Genomic DNA, 17,985 nt, shown 5'->3' on the forward strand with positions numbered 1-17,985 from the left:
CCTTTGCCACATGGGCCCCAGTCCAGCCACACTACCACTGCCGCCTCCATCTCCAGGTGCCCACTTGTTACAACAGCTACCGCCACTGCTGGGGGTGGGGGAGCGGCCAGCCAGATACGAGGCAAACCCTGGCGGAGCCACTCCCAGACCTTACTATTTTGGAGCTACTGCTTCAGCCCCAGGAAGGGCTGTGCGGAGCCCAGCTGGGGCACTGCGAGGCAGGGCATGCTTGGGCTCAGCCAGTGTGCTTCATGTGCTGCTGTTCTCCCCCCTCCCCGTTGTGGGAGCAGCAGCGCATGGAGCCGCTTGCTCTTCTGCTCTCTGCCATGAGCCAGGTCTGGAGGGGAAAGTCAGGGCTTTCTTCACATGCGCGCCCTCCGAGTGGGAAGCCAGAGCTGGTGCTGCAGCCTTGCAGCTGTGTGGGCTCCCTGCTGCATGGAGGAGAGAGGGTTGCTGAGCCAGGTTAGTGTCCCTCAGTCCACTCCCGAATCTCCTTCACTCACTCTCCTGCCCCCACCAAGACCCCATACCCCCAGCTTGCTCTGACATGCTTCCTTGCTCCTGCTCCCTCCCCTTGGCTAGACCCTACCTCCCTTCCAGATCCTGCACCCCAGCCCTATCCCACTCGCTGGCAGCCTTGTCTCGCACACTGAATACCTCATTTTTGTCCCCACCCCAGAGCCTAAGAGGGTCCATAAAGTCCACTAACTCTGAACCCCCAGAAAAGTAAATCTGGTCTATAGGAAACCCTGAACCTCAGTTTTCCCTGTCCCTTTCTGGCACTCCCTGAGGCTGGCGCACCAGAGGAGTGAGGTCTCAGTTGGGGGCCACATCAGGGAGGATTGGGAGGGGAGGTTTGGAGGAGATTTTGTTTCTTACTTGAGAGGTCCCCAACTGATTTTTCTGTGGGTCAGTAGCCCCTGACCCAAAAAAAGTTCTCCCTCCCATAAAGAAAGAAAACATTGAAGCCTTTTGCGTTGGACATAAATTAACAATAATTGTGCCTCGGATTAACCTCATTGGCTACGATACTGCCACTGTGATTTTAAAATGACATTTGATAAACTAACATGAGAGAGTTTAAAATGTTTAATCATTTAAATTAAACCGTTCTCCCTAGCGGCAGCTGGTTCAGAAAATATAATCGCCAGCCCCCGTCCCTCTTACTCCTTTTTCCCCTGGCACACAGATCAATAAATAGAAATGGATAAATTAATCTTGGCATGCTGCTTCTGAACGGTTGCTGACCCCTGCCTTAGTCCTCCTGCAAGATCTGAATCTAGGCCAGTTTAGCTAGGTCAAGTCTAGCTTTTCTTAGACAGATACCCACATCGCGCGCGCATATACTTAACTTGGTCCTGGTTGGGTGTGGGGAGCACAGAAGATGGTAGTATAGGCAGTAGCAGGGCAGAACAGATTATAACCTCTTCAGATCAGGAGCCATGTCTCTGTGTGTCTGAGACACCTGGTGCAGTGGGTCTGCTGCAGTTTAAATCCTAGTGCGTGGGGGGTAAATGGAAGCTCTTCAGTGTTTTTAGTGCCTTTTCTTGGTACCAAGTTTAGTTTAAATAAGAGACTGAAGAAAGAACAAGGCTGCAGATCTTACTGTGCGTACAGATGTTAAGATTCAAATTCACTCTGGATTTGATGACTGCCTCAGTCCCATTTTCTGCATTCAGCTCATCTGCACTGATCAGACTCAGTAAGGGGAGAGAAAAGTCTGCTATTGAGACTTCTTATCTTGCTCCATCAGGAAAACCAGGCATTGCACACAGGGACTTGAAATCGAAGAACATCCTGGTGAAGAAGAATGGAATGTGTGCCATCGCTGACCTGGGTCTGGCAGTCCGCCATGATTCTGTTACCGATACCATAGATATTGCACCAAATCAAAGGGTTGGAACCAAACGGTAGGGAGAGTGCTCAGCTGTACTCCCGGTCAAGGCTCAGTGCTAACCGAATGAGGGCATAGAAAGGGTTTGAGCCTCACTGGGAATTGGTAGAGTTTCTAGTTTAGATATAAGCAGGGTTTCCAGGGTGGTGAAGGAGAACTTTTAGTGGCTTTTTAAAAAATTTATGAATAAATTAATTCTAGGTTTGGGGACTCAAGCAGTCACTGCCTACTGCCCCTTCCCTCTGCTTGTGTGCTTCCAAGGCAGAGGTTGGTAGCTCGCCTCTGCTTCAGGGAACTCGCCTATAGGGTCCCTCGCCTCCATCCTGGCCTCAGGGGTCATGCTGTCTTCGGCTCAGTGCACATCTGACCATTCTTGCGTCCCTAGCTGACCCCTCCTCTTTCCTTCTTTGTTTGGATCATCGTTCTGTTTGCTCTCTTAACACAGTGCCTGCTTCTGTCTGGATCATTGGGCTCAGCATGACTCTCATTGCTGTGCAGCATCCAAGCACTGTACAGGCAACTTGTGTTGTATACAACAAATAGGGAGAAGTCCCCACTGAAGGCCTTCCAGAAAGTCCTCTGACAAGGAAATGACATTTGTTTTTTCTTTGCTGCAGGTACATGGCCCCTGAGGTCTTGGATGAAACCATTAACATGAAGCATTTTGATTCATTTAAATGTGCTGATATCTATGCTCTGGGCCTGGTCTATTGGGAGATTGCTCGTAGGTGCAGTTCAGGAGGTAATATGCTTTCAGCTTTTCTGCACTACTGTCCACTCCCCCCTTCCCCCCAAAACAAACAAACCAACCCCTTGTCTTTGACTTAGTTGAAGCCCAGAGCATAAAGAGAACCTATCCTTCCAGCAGTCATGGGGATAGCTATAGTCCTGGGATGGGGGGGTAAATGCAATGTCACCCCGGAGTATGTCCACCAAGATGGTGGAAGAGTGGAGAAGTGACTCAAGACTGCTAGCAGACCAGGCACGTGAGAGGCGATGGGTAGCAGTGCTGTTGGTGGCACACCTATTTCTGTAGCCAAATCTGAGAGAAGAAAGTGGTGGTGCTGCTGATGTAGAGCATGGGTTGCTTCCCTATGAATCTGTACTGAATCAGGGCCCTAGTATATCTCAGGGGATGGGGATATCGTTGTTGAAAGTGCCACACAGTCCTGAGCACATGTGGTCGGTAAGCATTCCCTGCCCCTTTTCCCAGGAGAGAGGTGGTGTTAACCCCAATGGCCTAGCCTAATCCCAGTTCAGCTAACTGCCTTCTGCTTCCCTGCACTGCTGACACCTCACTTTTGTAAATCATGTAATCCAGGCTGCAGTAATGCGGCTCTGGTGAGAGGGGATCACGCTGTTCTATCTCTGTGGATGACTTTTTCCCTTCTCATGCTCAGGTATCCATGAGGAATATCAACTCCCGTACTATGACCTTGTTCCCTCTGACCCCTCCATTGAGGAGATGCGGAAAGTTGTGTGTGATCAGAAGCTGCGCCCCAACATCCCTAACTGGTGGCAGAGCTACGAGGTAGGATCTGTCAGTCTTCATTTGAGCCTTAGGGAAAAGCACTATCCACCCAGTGGGTAGATTAGATTCAGTCCTGAAGGCAGAGTTCCTAATTCCAGCCTCCTTGCTTACTGATTTTCCTACTCCTGCCCTGGAGGGACCGACCACTCCCAAATGTTTTGGGGCCCATGGGGAAGCCCAGAGGGACAGAACATGGAGACTTGAAAGTCCCATCTGAGACAAGGAGTAGGTGATCACTCTATTGCACTGTACTCAGTGGAGAAGCTCCCAGAGCTGGGATAGCACCTCTGTTTGGAGTCCACTGGGCTCCACTCATGTTGTGTCTGAAATCCAGTGAGTGGTTAATAATTCCCCATTAATCAATGGCAAGTGAACTTTGTTACCCTGTAACTGCTCTTGGGCTGTGAAACATCTACCTGTTAGTGCTTGAGTTTTTCAGAGCGCTGTACTAATGCTCAGAACAATCTTGAGGTCACTATTATGTAGATTGAGTAAGCAGTTGGGTTTTAGGGACATGAAAAATGTTAATAAATATTAACCGTGTAACCGGTGGAATTTCCATTGTTTACACCAATTAAGTGGCCCCATGGGCTGCTGTCCCTGCTGGCTCTGTGCTCCCAAGCAGAGTTTGAACAGTAACAGGAACCAATACGCATCAGCTTATAGGTTAACCATTAAAACTCTTACATCCCTATGCTTAGTGCAGTTCCCAATGGCCCATGTCATTACAAAAACCAGCAGTAATGCATTCCCATGTTTAGTGGAATAGCCAAGAATCAAGTGACCCATGAAGGGATAGCACATCTGTAGAAGGTTACAGTTGAAGTATGCTGGCAAGTTAGCATAGGCAGTGGCAGTGCCGGTTCTTGGAATAAGCAGAAAGCTTCCATCTCGGCACAGTTACACCAGCATCTTCCACAAGTATTAGAGTCACTTTAAACTGTTGATTCAGTGTCTTAGCAGAAGGAGCTGAACTCTGAAGGAAAGGCCTGACATTTCTCTCCCTGCTTCCTGGCTAGGCTTTACGCGTGATGGGCAAGATGATGCGTGAATGCTGGTATGCCAATGGCGCAGCTCGGCTAACAGCCCTCCGCATCAAGAAAACACTCTCACAGCTCAGCATCCAGGAAGATGTGAAGATCTAGCCTGCAAGTTGCAGCTTGAGGAAGCTGCACAAAAGCTGCCATGCTAGAGTAGATGTGATTGAGGCCTACCTCGCGTTTCTACCCGACCTACTGCTACCAACCAGACCGGGAGATTTATGGGCTGCTAGCCAGGGAGGACAAAGCCTGCTAAAATAAATGTTCTCTTCCTGGTTTGGGTATGAAACGGAAACCTTTTTATAACCACCTCCTGACAGCATGGACACTGGAGAGGGATTGTGTGGCTGGATCTTGCCATGACCATTACTTTTGTTTCTTTGATGGAAATCCCGGTGTAGTCCAGTGAATATGGCACATTCATTGGAAAGGGTTCAAGGCCTGAGAGTGGGGAGGGAAAGAGAAGGTGGTATTGCCATACCCGCAGGATTTCCAGGGGCTGGCACATGCACATGGAAGAGCCATCGGCTTCAGCAAACTTTTTTTTTTTTTTTGAGCTTGGAAAAAGTAAAAAAGCCAGAGTGGCTGCTAGTGTGTGTGCATGCGTGCAGCAGTGCATGCATGTGCAAAGTCACGTGTGCTCTGTGCCGTTCGGTTCCCCTTAGATGTGCAGCGTGTCTGCTTGTAGGGTCGCACATTCCTATTTGTGTTTTTTCTGTGCATGTGCAAAGCTAGAGTGTCCTCTTCTGAGCTACGTGTGCTGGTGCCTTCCCTGTGCAGCAGTGAGCGTTATCTAGCTTGAATGGGCTACTTACAGCCAGATCCTTCTTTCTCCCAGAGCGGGGCTCTAGCCTGCCAGTTGTATACCAGCTGCAGGAACTTTTCGTCAAGTTGCTTCACTGCCATCCTGCCCCTTTCTAAAACAGGGTGCTGACTTTGTCCCTGAAACAAGGTTGTTTTTTTTTTGAAGACCCTGGTTTTTAAGGTCTGGCAGTATGTAATGATGGCCTTGCCAGGGGAGCCGTCTGCAGGAGGGATGCAAAGGAGACAGAAGCGTGTCTGACAGATTGGAGACAGCACTGCCTCTGGGTGGAGGGGACCAAGCTACAGGGACATGCAGGATATCTGCCTCTTTAGAACATAACCCGTGGATGTCTCAAAGCGCTTTGTCAGGAACACTCCAGGTCTGATCAGTGAAGAGCTCTGTGCCTGTGGAAACAGTTGTGCACAGCACCACTCAAGGAGCACTCTGCGTACTGCAGGATCTGACCATTGACCACTGGGATTGGAAATGTGTCCATCTTTTAAATATACATATATAAATATCTTGTATTCTGGAAGCAGCTGTGTATAACTCTTTGGGTGGGGGATGGGAGGGCATAACTGCATGAATCTTATTTTAATCGAATAACCAATCAGGTTGAAGTAGAATTGATTTGATTGCTGCCTAGTGAATGTTAGAAATAGCCCAGGGCTCTGTCCTGTCTGAACGAATGCAGCACTGAAGGCAACATTAGAAGCCCGGGTTGTATGATGATTAGGGTGTTGTTTGCGCTTTGTAACTCTGAAGCCATAACTTTTAACTGGAGTGCATTTGATTGTTTTTTATTTGATTGGGAGGGTCTGGGTTTTAACTTTTTTTAATATTGTTAATTTTTATAAGAGAAGAGAAACAGTCTATAATTACCTCTCAACCTCTTTGTTTGTAAAGAAATCACTGCAAAAAAGGAAAATCCAAATGTACGCAGCTGAATTTACACTGGAACTTTCTACTCAAACCTTGAGCCTGCTCTGTAAGGTGAGTTTTCATCTCTTCTCTGGCTCACAGGCTGCTGTTGTTTTACAGACTTTCTGTTCTCGCTGTCTGTGTGTGTCTTCCCCCAGGCCTCCTATCTCATCTGTGATTATATTCCTCAAATGAGGAGTCTTTTTTTGCTTTGTGTTTGGAGCTATTTTGCATTCTCCCATTGCTTTTAAATGACAGGCAGGACAGGGCTGCATCCCTGTCGGCAGTGGTCTGCATCTGTCAGACCCTGGGTTCATGGAGCGGCATGTGTGGCTGGTGAATGGAGTCTCCCATTCTGATTTGTCCTGAGTATTTCTCAGCCAGAAATTACTGCATCTCCAATGTGACTTGTTACTTACTGAGACCTTCTGCATTGAGAATCCAAGGTGGTGTGTGCCTTAAATACCTACTAGACTCTTCAGCCACTGTAGCGGGACCTTTAAGATGGGGCTTGTGCAGGAGAAAATCTGAGTGACTGAAATCAATGGCCGTAGGCCCATCACGCTGAATAGTAGGGGCTGCCATCCTGTCGTCCCATAAGCATTAAAACATTCTCCCTTCGGAGAACAAGGTCTCCTATTCCATTCGCTGTCCAGAGACTTTCTTTGACACTAATTCAGCCATTTAATTCCATGTGTTGATCCACTCCGTCACCCCCCAGAGTAGCCACACATGTATCTGCCTTAGTACCATGCCAAACAGCACATGCCAGAGCTGTACTGGCCCCGATGTCTAGAAGGGGGGGTGGCACACTGAGGTGGAAACACAGTTCCGAGGTACCGATCAGAGCAGTCAAACCCTCACTGGACCCTCTGAGATGGGAATAACAATGTAGCATTTATACAGCACTTTCCATGTATGTGCGCCAGAGAGGGGTGCAAACTTTACTTAGCTGCCTTGTAGCAAACCTAGGGATCACTTTGCCTGGCACTGAGATGCAGTCCTTTTTGGAAGTGAAACGCCAGCTGTCCTAACCGCATACAGTAACTAAACAGTTCAGGGCAGGAAAAGATCAGATCAATTGAAAAGAGGTGGGAGGAGGGAATTAGGCCTTTGGTTTAACCTGGGGGGGGTTCAGTTTGATCAATGGGATCAAATTGGGGAGAGTTCGGGTCAAAGTTTGTGCCTCTAGTCTCTGACACACGGTGAACGGATGGTACTCTGGCTTCAGAACAGATCTTTCTGGGTACTTCTCTGCGCCCTTTATTTGTATGTCGTCTTAGAAAAGGACTGTAAAATAGCCACTTAGACACTTTACCTCTTCAGTATGCAAATGTAAATACATTGTAATATAGGAAATCTTGGGTTTAATATAAGAACAAGCTGTCCAATTTCTGCTGTACATTATTAAAGTCTGTTTTATTCACACAAGCTGTTGGACTCATTCTCAAACCGTGCTCGCCGTGGGTATCCTGCAAAGGGTTTGCCCTGACCCGTCGGGATAGCTGTCTATAAACAAGAAGCAGGAAGGGAGTGGAGGTGGAGTAGCCAGCAGTAGTGGGATAATTAGAAAAATGAACTAGAACAGCAGGAGAGAGGCCAATGGGAAAGCTCCAATGCTGTGGGACACTTAAAACAAACAGGATCCTAGAATCTGTGCTGTCTACGGTGGCTCTGCCTTGTTCCTGGGAGCTCACCTGGAGTGACCATGGGCATGTCCTACTGTCAGTAGGTGAGTCTGGTCTTGTTTTTCTGTGTACGTGGCTTGTCAACATTGGGGAGTAAAGCCAGGCCTTCTAGCTTGCAGCCAGTGACAGTGTTATCCAGCTGCGGAAGTCCACATCAATACACCTTGACTTTACCTCCCTGGGTGTTTCCCAACCAGTGGGTTGCAACCAGGTTGTAGACAGGTTGTGGGCCTGCTGTGGAGAAGTCCCAGAGGGAGCTACTCACACTGTATCCTCGGGGCTAGGCCCAATGTAGAGGGTCATAGCACCACTCCAGTTTGGACTGGCCCCCTCTGTCACAGATGGGTGCTGCCATCACCTCATGCACTCCTGGCATGGAGTGTCCGGCCCAGCCTGGCGGGATGGGGGGTCAGTGCAGAGCAGGATTGCTCTCTGGTCCTCTGTCTTTCCTATCCCGGCGAGGGGTGGGGAGGTTCTCCTCTGCACCGTGCTGGGATGGAGGCTGGGGCATAGTGGAGGGGAAGGTTGCTGGCTGTTCCTTGTAAACTGGGCAGTTGTGCAGCTGTTCAAGAGATTCCGATACCACCCAGCAGATTAGCAGAGCCCCTACAGCAAGGTCTTTTTGTTTCTACTGGTGGCGCGCATGCGCGTGTGCCTCGGAGCACCTACAAATATTCTGCACATGGATGAAAAAGATGAGAGGAACATGGATGCTGGCCTCTGGTTTTGGGGCCTCTTTCACAGGTGGACCCTGGTAAACTGCGAAAAAGATAACTGGGTGGGTCACTTTATTCAAAAGTTCAGGAACCGCTATCATGGTGAGGGAATTCCATAAAAGTTGTCTACAGCACGGTTTCTCTTCCAGTGAAGGTAGCTGGAGAACTCCTGGGCCTGCTAACAGGTTTAAAAAGTCAAGTGCAGTTATCTTCACAGACATTACATGCTGTTTTTTCTAGTGAAGCCAGAGCTTTAGTGAACTCTGGCTACCTCACTTAAAAAAACTCCTATTATCGGCCAGTCCTTTGGATGGTACAGCTGGGTTTACAAGTCGTGGGTCACAGCCCCTTCACCGCACCCGCTTGGTCAGGATGGCCGTGCATTAAGTGGCCCTCCTAGTAGGGGGAATTTTAAATGGAGACAGATGTAACTGTGGATTGCTCCCCCCCCACTTTTTTCCCCCTTTTCTTTCCAAAAAACCTACCCCAAGAAGGGTTTGTGGGCCGCCTCCCTCCAAGCTAACAGTTTCAAAGTGGAGTAAATGTTAGGCCTAAACACTATTTGCTGTTGAAAGTGCCTGAGCTAATTCCTGATTCAGACCCCTTCTGAGCAGAGCATGTGAAAGAATAAAGGGGGCCAGTCTTCTCCTAACATTATGGTGTCTGGAATACCTCTGGGGTCAGACTAATTTGCTCTAGGGAAGCTGCCAGCTGGGGTATGCCCTGGATTTTAAACTAATAGCCTTTCTCTAGCACAGCCCTGCCCCTTGCTCAGGATGCTGCTCTGGTTGTGACATGGGCAAAGGAAATGGGGCTGGATAGGCTGGTGTGCTCAAAAGTAACAGGCAGAATTGTCCAGCTCTGATGCCTGCCATGTTGGAGCTCCTACTACTAAGCAGGTGGCAGGTACAGCCTGGTCCTGCAAAGGCTTCATAAGAGAGGTGTTGGGCAATTGGGATGGTTAAAACTAATGATTGGGTTGTGTGTGTCCTTTAAAATCCTGAACAGGTGAGCAAAACCCTGAATTCCAAATCCTCACCGAGTGAAAGCAAGCCTGACTGCTCCGCCTAGCTACAGAGACGGATCAGGGCCAAGTCAGAAGGGCAAACTCCTCCGTGGTCCTGTTCTCCAAAGCTGTTGTCATTTGTGTCTTTCCTTGTAAATGCTCTGCCCTCCCGACTGAAAATGTGCAAGAGCATCTCTGCCCTAGTGATAAGGAAGCGCCTACTGTGGATTAAATGGCCTGTTGAGGTTTAGGGCTGCTGCAGCTGCTGGCTGGTAGAGCTGCAAATTGAATTACTTAACCCTATGTCTGAGGAGCATTTATGTCCCATTCCTGCTGGACAGGAACTCAAAACCGGCTCAGCCTAGGTGCTTTATCAAAGGTCGCACAGTAAGTCTGTTATGGAAGCAGGTACGTAGAAACCAAGAGTCCTGACCCTGATTCTTTACTTCTGAATCCGTGCCACCATCCCTGCTCTCTTCCTGCGTGCCCTAGTGGCAGACACGCTGACGTAGGTGCCTTATCAACGTCCTCTACAAAGATGTTAACAATTCCTAAAACCGAAATGATGCGGATCTTTTTCTTACCTTAAGTTTTGTTTAATCAAGACAAGGTCTTAGCTGTGCCCTGGGCTGAGAGCATGCCCTGTTAAGCCTCATTTTCGAACAATAAGATCAAGTCCTGAGCTTTGTATAAGCCTCTTACAAGCCTCTGGGTGGTGTATTACTGACATCAGCAGAGCTGGCCTCTGGTTCATTGTTGCTAACTGCAGCCCCCTCTAGTGAGGGGCGACGAATGCTGCAGCAAGGCTGTGGGGTAACAACAGGAATCACTCTTCATGCCTGTGCACAGCAGCTGAATGTCTTAAAAAGTGAACTCCCGCCCCCCCTCCCCCCAACAGGGCACGTTAGCCTTGTCTATGCCCGGAGGGAGATAATCCTTGCAACTCCCTTGGACAGACACCTGTTGGCTTAGGCATTCTCCATGCACAAAGATGGGGTCCGTTGAGTTAAAGCAGCACAGTTCCCCTTGCGTGGGTGCATTTATATCAGTATTGGTGCATTTACCCGGCATTGCTTGGGTCCTTAAGGAGGGGCAGTGGTGTGAGGGTGCAGGAGGCAGGATTGGGGAGCAAGGGGGGGCCCTGGGCAGGGACGTGGGGGAAGAGTGCACCCACCCCACCCCGAGCCATACCAGGGAGAGCTGCTTGCTCTTCCCATTCCTCACCTTAGGGAGCAACAGCAGAGTGCACTGCTCTGCCCCCTGTGCTCCCCAGGCAGAGTGAGGAATGCAGCAAACTGCACCTTGCTGCCTGTTCCCCTTCATCAGGGAGCAAGGGGAGTGTCCCTGTACAAATCTGGGGGAGCTTTAGCCCCCCACCCTTCCTAAAGGGGGCCTGGAGGGTGGGAGATTCGGGGCTGGGGTGGTCCTGGATGGAGAGGCATGTACCCAGCCAGCCCTTTTCACCTACCTGGTGATTCTGCCCCTTTTCTGTAAGGTTTGAGGAGCAGCAATCCCCTTCCAGGCACGTCCCATTTTTCTGGCACAAACAAATCCTCACCCTGCTTTAAGTTGTGGTAAGAGGAGGCTGCCTAGTGAAATTGGTGGTCCTAACTCGTACCGTTTAGGAAGTGTTCTTGGACAGACCGACAGACTATATAGTGTCAGGTGCTTTGTACCGATATGGCTCTTCCCGCATGGGAAGGGGAGTAAGCTATCCCAGCATGTAGGGGGCTGGGGCGGTCGTAACGGTTTAGCTACAACACTAAAACTTTGTGTATCAATTAGGCCTTCATTAGGCCCTCTTAACAGTGCTGGAAGATGCTCTGGAAGCTCATGATGATGGCAGCCTGACCTGGCATAAATGGGTGGAACCTGCTTCGCTGGAGGGAGGGGTTCCTGCCCCATGCTCGGATCTCGCTCCAAACTGCCCCAAGTCCAGATGCATTTGGATCTGGGGCTTGAGCTCTGCTCCTTGACTGTAACCCACGGGTCTCTCTCCAGTCCCGAAGGGTGATGCGTTTGTTGCCCCCGTGAACGTGTGAGGGGTTTGATCCCCTCTAGGAGCCACTCTCTCTGTTCAGTAGTGGAAGGTGGAGGAGCAGACCCCTGCCAACCCTTTGTAAACGGGCAATTCCAAAAACAAACCCAGGCAGAGACAGGGACTCTGCATAACTTGCCCCGTTCCAGAAGAAGCTTCTGTAATGCTGGAATCAAGCTGTTGTGAAATCTGCCTCAGCTGCCAGCCAGCTGTCCTCAGATACTTGGCTTTTGAGTGTTCTTACTGAGCAATGTTCTGCAGCTAACAGTGCATCAGTTCATTCCTTGCTAAAAATTAAAGCCAGCTGCTGGATCCAAACCACGTACGCAGGGGAAATATTTTCCTGAAAGTGAGGCCAGGCCCTGCTGGGGAAAAAAAAAAGCGGTTGGTTTTAGGTCCTCTCCATGCTCCTGTCAAAATCGGGGCAGCATAGCTGGGCTGTCAGCATAGAATAAGAAACAGCAGAATCTTGAGAAGTCCTCCAGTCCAGCCGTGTGCTGAGGAAGGGCCAAGGATCAGGACCGGCCCTGACAGGTGTTTGTCCACCTTGTTCTTAAAAACCTCCAATGGCAGGGATTCCACCCCCTCCCTTGGTCGCCTGTTCCTTATGAGTTAGAACGTTTTCCCTGCTATTCAACTTAAATCTCCCTTACTCCCATCCTACCTCTGGTGGGTGAGGTGAACAGTTGGGCCCCGTCTTTGTAACAGCCCTTCATGTTTTTGAAGACTGTTTTCTGGTCTCGCCTCAGTCGTCTTCTCTGAAGACTAAACACACTGGCTACGTCTTCACTATGACTTCTTCCGCAAGAGCCTAGGCAAATGGGCTACGTTTACACTGGCATGATTTTCCAGAAATGCTTTTAACGGAAAAGTTTTCCGTTAAAAGCATTTTCGGAAAAGCGCGTCTAGATTGGCCAATCTAGATGCGCTTTTCCGCAAAAAAGCCCCGATCGTCATTTTCACCATCGGGGCTTTTTTGCGGAAAACACTACTGTGCTGTCTACACTGGCCCTTTTCCGGAACAGTTTTCCGGAAAAAGACTTTTGCCCGAACGGGAGCAGCATAGTTTTTCCGGAAAAGCACTGGTGATTTTACATTAGATCGTCAGTGCTTTTCTGGAAATTCAAGCGGCCAGTGTAGACAGCTGGCAAGCTTTTCCGGGAAAGCGGCTGATTTTCCGGAATAACTTGCCAGTATAGACACAGCCGTGAAGCATGGATTAGCATTTTCCCGTGCTTCATTTGCATACTCTTTTTCATTCTGTTTTTGCATTAGGGGTTTTTGCTCAAAAACAAGCGGTGTGGCCGTGGCCATTTTGCGCAAAAAAAAACCTTTTTCCGCAAGATCCTTATGCCTGTCCTGGAGAAGCATAAGGATCTTGCAGAAAAAGGAATTTTTGCACAAAGCGGCCATGGCCACACTGCCTGTTTTTAGGCAAAAACCCCTTGCGCAAAAACAGAACGAAAGAGTATGCAAATGAAGCATGGGAAAATGCTAATCTGTGTTCCATTTGCATTGTCTATTGCAGAAAAACTCATAGTGTAGCAATAGCCACTCAGTTCTTCTAACCTTTCATTAGGACAGCCAGACTGGCTCAGACCAAAGGTCCATCTAGCTCAGTGTCCTATCTCCTGATAGTGGCCCACGCCAGAGGGACTGAATAGAACAGGGCAATAAGTGATCCATTGCCTGTTGTCCAGCCTCACCTTCTGGTTTAGGAACACCCAGAGCATGGGGTTGTGGTACTTGGCCATGCTGGCCAATAGCTATTGACGAACCTAGCTTCCATGAACTTACCCTTCACTGCATCCCCTGGCAAGGAGTTCCACAGGTCTGTTGTGTGTAGTGTGAAGATGAGCTTCCTCATGTTTTGTTTTAAACCAGCTGCCTATTAATACTATTGGGTGATCTCTCGTCTGGGTGATATGTGCCAAGGTAAGTAACTCTTCCTTATTCCCTTTCGCCACACCAGTCGTGAACTTATAACTCTCTATCGTATCCCCCTTTAGTCCACGCTTTCCTTATAGGTTGGGTTTTTTAAGCCAGTTATCTATCTTTGCTCTCCTCTGGTCACGTTACAATTTGTCCATGTCTTTCCTGAAGGGTGGCATCCAGAAGTGGACACAGTACTCCAGCTGAGACCTAGAGTGGGACAAACTGACTTTCATAGGGCTGGAGGAGACCGTAGGAGGTCACCAAGTCCAGCCCCCTGCCCAAATCAGAACCAGTCCCAACATATGACTCTCCTGTTAATACTCCCCATGATGGTATTAGCCTCCTTCACGTTGTGATTTGCGATCCGCTGTTGCTCCCTATCCTTTCCAGCACTATGCCACCTAGCCCGTCGTTCCCAGCTGGGAGCTGTGCATTTGATTTTTTTTTCTCCTTCCCCAGCAAAGCACTTTGCACTTGTCTTTATTGGATTTCATCTTGGGGTAAGCTTGTCAGCATGGGGGTGGCTAGCAGGGTTCACCTAGATTAAGCTAAAGCCTTTGGAGGGAGTCCACTGCCGGCCAGCCCCCCCCACTCCTGGATTACACCCGCTTGCGCTCAGTGGAGCAGCTCTGCTATCTCCATGATTTGAGCACACAAAGTTGTACTGTGGTGCCTGCCCCGCCCTGGCAGACTGGGGGAGGGCTAGAGTGTTTACATGATTTCCAGAGAGCACGTCAGAGCCACGCAGACACATGCTGTGATCCCGTAGCTGCCTCGGTGCAAGGGGCTCTGGTGTCCTACTGAAATCCTCAGCCCTGGTCTACCCTAGGGCATTATTTCAAAATAACTCCCCTTAGGCCGAATTTATCAGCAGAGCGTCCGCACGGCCACACCCGTTCTCTCGAAATCTCTGGTCCTGCTTTCCTTGGGGAATAACGTTCATTTTGAAAGTTATTTTGAAATAGCGGCAGTGTGGACGCTCCAGTGCTGCTATTTCGAAATAACGACTCCCTGGAGTCATTCGAACTAATTACTCCCCAGTAGTTCCTGGGGCTCTAAGTCAAGGGAACGCATCCATATTAACATCATCCAGTTTCCTGACCCCAAGGTCTGTGCTAGCCACCTTGCTCCCCATTATTCCTGGGGTTCAGTTGGGCCAGCAAGGTGGGAGGCACTATACAAAGCCATAGACAGTCATGTGAACCATGTAAAACCTCTGTGGTTTAGACTTCTCCCCAGGGGTGGGAGGAACCCAGGAAAATTGATAATTCAGGGTCTTTCGCTTCTTCCCAGTTCCTCCTTCACATCACGTCAAAGGGCTCTTCTTGGGTCTGCTTTGGGAGCCCTACAAACCCACTGGGTGAGGGGCTAAATCCATAGACACGGCACAATGGGCAGGAAGCAGCTTTTGCAGTTGAGCAAGATGGACGAGAGAGGGCGACACACGCCTGCAGATAAGTTGACTCCAGCACGAGGAAGCCAGATTCAGCTCTGGTTGTGTTTGGACGCTGGGGTCTCAAGGAGACTCTTCTGCGCTGGAGGGAGTTTGCCCGTCGGCCGGACATAAATGCACCTTTTCCCTTCTGCAGCCTGTTTTCCTCCTGGATCTCAGTGCACTTTACAAAGCTGGATGGGGACAGCTGAGAAGGGCTGCCCGGGGACACACGTGATGCTGCAGATGGGGAAATGGAGGCCCAGGCAGGGGAAGTGACTCACAGGGACGTGCTAGGCAACCAGCAGGCTTGGCCTGGGTCAGCACTAAGCTAGGGAACCTTTGACCAACCAGCCATGCTTCAGGAAGTGGGGAAGGGAGATGGCAGGCAGCCGGCTCCAGGGCAAGATGGGGAGTTAGAGCTTGGGTCCACTGCCCTGACTTGCTGGGTAGCCCTGGCACCTTTGCTCTGTCCAGTGGGGATGGCTGCGCTGGGTAAGGTATCATGGGCTGCCTGGCACAGTGTCGGGGGGGGGAGGGGTTATCAGTCTGGCCCTTGCCTGGCATGCAGTGAGGCCTAGGCAATGAATATCGGCTGAGCCCCGAGCACGAAAGGCACCACCGAAATGCAAAGGGTCTTCCCCCTCTCTGATCCCCGGCCGGCTTTGCTAAAGCAGCTGGTTCCACTCACGCTCACGCTGCCCACCCTGGGCACGGATTAACAACGGAGGCGCTAGTGCTGGGGATGTAGAAAGAGCAGGGGGTCGGGGGACTCCGCTGTCATGGGAAATCAGGGTGGGGCTCCACCCCAGGAGTCAAGGACAGCGACTAAAGCGCTCGAGGTGGCAGCTCCTAGTGTTAGCTCACCAGCGCGGGGGCGGAAGACCCGGAGTCTCTTCATTGATTCGTTGTGAAGCCCGGGCCAGTCGCTCCATCCCCAGAATTCAGAGGCGCTCCCCCCCCCCCTCTTCCCCCTCCAGTCCAGCCTGCCAACTCTCAGCATCTCTGAGAGCCAGGCTGCAGTGCTCCAGGCTTCTGTTTCTGCATCTGTCCCCAAGGGGGCGCTGCAGGCCAGGAGGGGTGATGATTATTCACCTGCATGAAGGAGGCAAGTGGAATGGGTCCCCTTCACAGACTATACCGAGGAGGTTCTGTGGGCATGCCAGCAAGTGTAGGGTTCAGTGTGAGCGTGGAGCTCACGTCATCTTCCTGGGTGCGTGTCCTGGGGAGACCTCGGTCCTGCGCTTCTGCATTTCGCTTCTCCTTTCTGACGCTTCCCGTGGGGCAGCCAGCTCAGCACTGCACTATTAGCACAAGGGTCACTGTGGTTAGATCCTATCTCTGCCCTACCTAGAAGGGTCACAGGCTGAGCTTGGTGGTTGTGCTCAAGGAAAATGGCTCTTTGGGGCATCTGACGTGGGACAGCTGGTTCCACTCCCAGCCTCTGCCCTAGGCCAATCACTTCATTTCTCAGGGCCTGCTTTCCCTAGCTGCAAAGCAGAGATGAGAACTTGGCTGTGTGAATCTCTTTGGGGCAGGGGCTGTCGCTCGTGGATTTGTGCAGCACCCACCGTGATGAGGCTCTGAGCTTGTCTGGGACCTTTATGGCCCATAAATAATAAAAGGAAAAATGTTTAATTGATGCCACCAGGACAAGCCCCCTTTTTACAGCCCCTGGTCTGAATAGAAATGAGTTAATCTTTGTATTTGATCAAAGTTTAAAAGAAAGCCATTCGAGCTGGACTGAAACATTCCCTTGTAGCGGAAGGGTGGGTGCAGAAGCTGGTAAACCCTGATCCTGCAATGAGCTCTGGACCTGTGGACCCCACTCCAGGATTGGGGCCGTGATCCATATATGAACGACCTACTCATGAAACTGACAAGCCTAATCTGCAGTCCACTGAAAGAAATGAACAAAGCAAAAGGGCATAACTGGTGAAAATGCGGCAGGCCATAGAAGTTTAGAGGGAGTTTTGCATTGCTAAGCAGAGGTGTTGTCTAACATTAGAGTGCCCCTTCAGACGTGCCTCTGTGTCACAGGCTATGGCTAGAAATACACCAGCCAAGATTTTCCCGTGGCCTAGTACTTTGGCAAGCCTAGGGGTTGTGGGAGGCCTGACTTGAGTCACCCCTTTGAAAATCAGCTCCCTTCAAAGTGTATCAAGTTGGGTAGCCAAATTGCTGATCCCCTTCTAATAAATAATAATTAATTATAACCTCTCCCTCTCTGTTAGAACATGACATCTAGGTTCTCTAGCCAGAGGCTGGTCTTTACAGCCAGGAGGTTAGGCACTGCAGAGGGCCTGTCCTCCAGTTCCTGGGCTGGATTATTGTCTGTGCCAATGGAAGGAACTCCAGTGCAAGGCTGTGACATCTCTGGTCAAGTGGACTGCTGAGCCTGGGCCAGGATCTAGAAGGCAGCAATGGCTCCTGGAGTTGGTGAGAAACTCTTTACCACTGAGGCTTCCGCTCTGAAAAGACATCACTTTCGGCTCCCTGGCAGACATGGGCGAAACAGGAGACCAGTAACACTCTTGTCCAAAAATGTGTGAGCTGCCACAGCACTGAGGGTGTTGCAAGATCAGCCATAGGGTCACACGCTGACCACTGGAGTTTGGAGTCTTCTCTTAAATACAAGAAAACCCGGCAGTTGGTTCTGCCTCTTGTCCCCTCTCCCAGACAGATGCCCCAGGCTCAAGGAATCCACATAACTGCACTTTTCCAGCCTCTGTCTTTTGCCATTGTAAAAATAATGGGGGAGGGGGGGGAGTTTCCCTGATGGGGGAGGGGTTATTGAGGCTAAGGGGAGGAGTTTCCATGATGGGGGAGGGGTTATTGAGGCTAAGGGGAGGAGTTTTCTGAAGGGGGGGTTATTGTGTCTAAGGGGAGGAGTTTTCCGAAGGGGGTGGGGTTATTGTGTCTAAGGGGAGGAGTTTTCCGAAGGGGGTGGGGTTATTGTGTCTAAGGGGAGGAGTTCCC

The 17,985-nt window shown here is 50.2% G+C and overlaps 1 protein-coding gene across 1 annotated transcript in view; it reads left to right on the top strand.

Moving 5' to 3' along the window:
- ACVR1B (activin A receptor type 1B) overlaps nt 1–7,622 on the top strand; it is a 32,767-nt gene extending 25,145 nt beyond the window's left edge. The window contains exons 6-9 of the mRNA XM_075902034.2: nt 1,754–1,910; nt 2,512–2,636; nt 3,295–3,425; nt 4,445–7,622. Coding sequence (XP_075758149.2) covers nt 1,754–1,910; nt 2,512–2,636; nt 3,295–3,425; nt 4,445–4,570 — 539 coding nt within the window. The 3' untranslated portion in view covers nt 4,571–7,622. The remainder of the gene's footprint in view (nt 1–1,753; nt 1,911–2,511; nt 2,637–3,294; nt 3,426–4,444) is intronic.
- Nucleotides 7,623–17,985: the final 10,363 nt, after the last annotated feature.

Source organism: Pelodiscus sinensis, chromosome 31 (assembly GCF_052426305.1).
Source record: "Pelodiscus sinensis isolate ZL-2025 chromosome 31, ASM5242630v1, whole genome shotgun sequence".
Taxonomy (NCBI): domain Eukaryota; kingdom Metazoa; phylum Chordata; order Testudines; family Trionychidae; genus Pelodiscus; species Pelodiscus sinensis.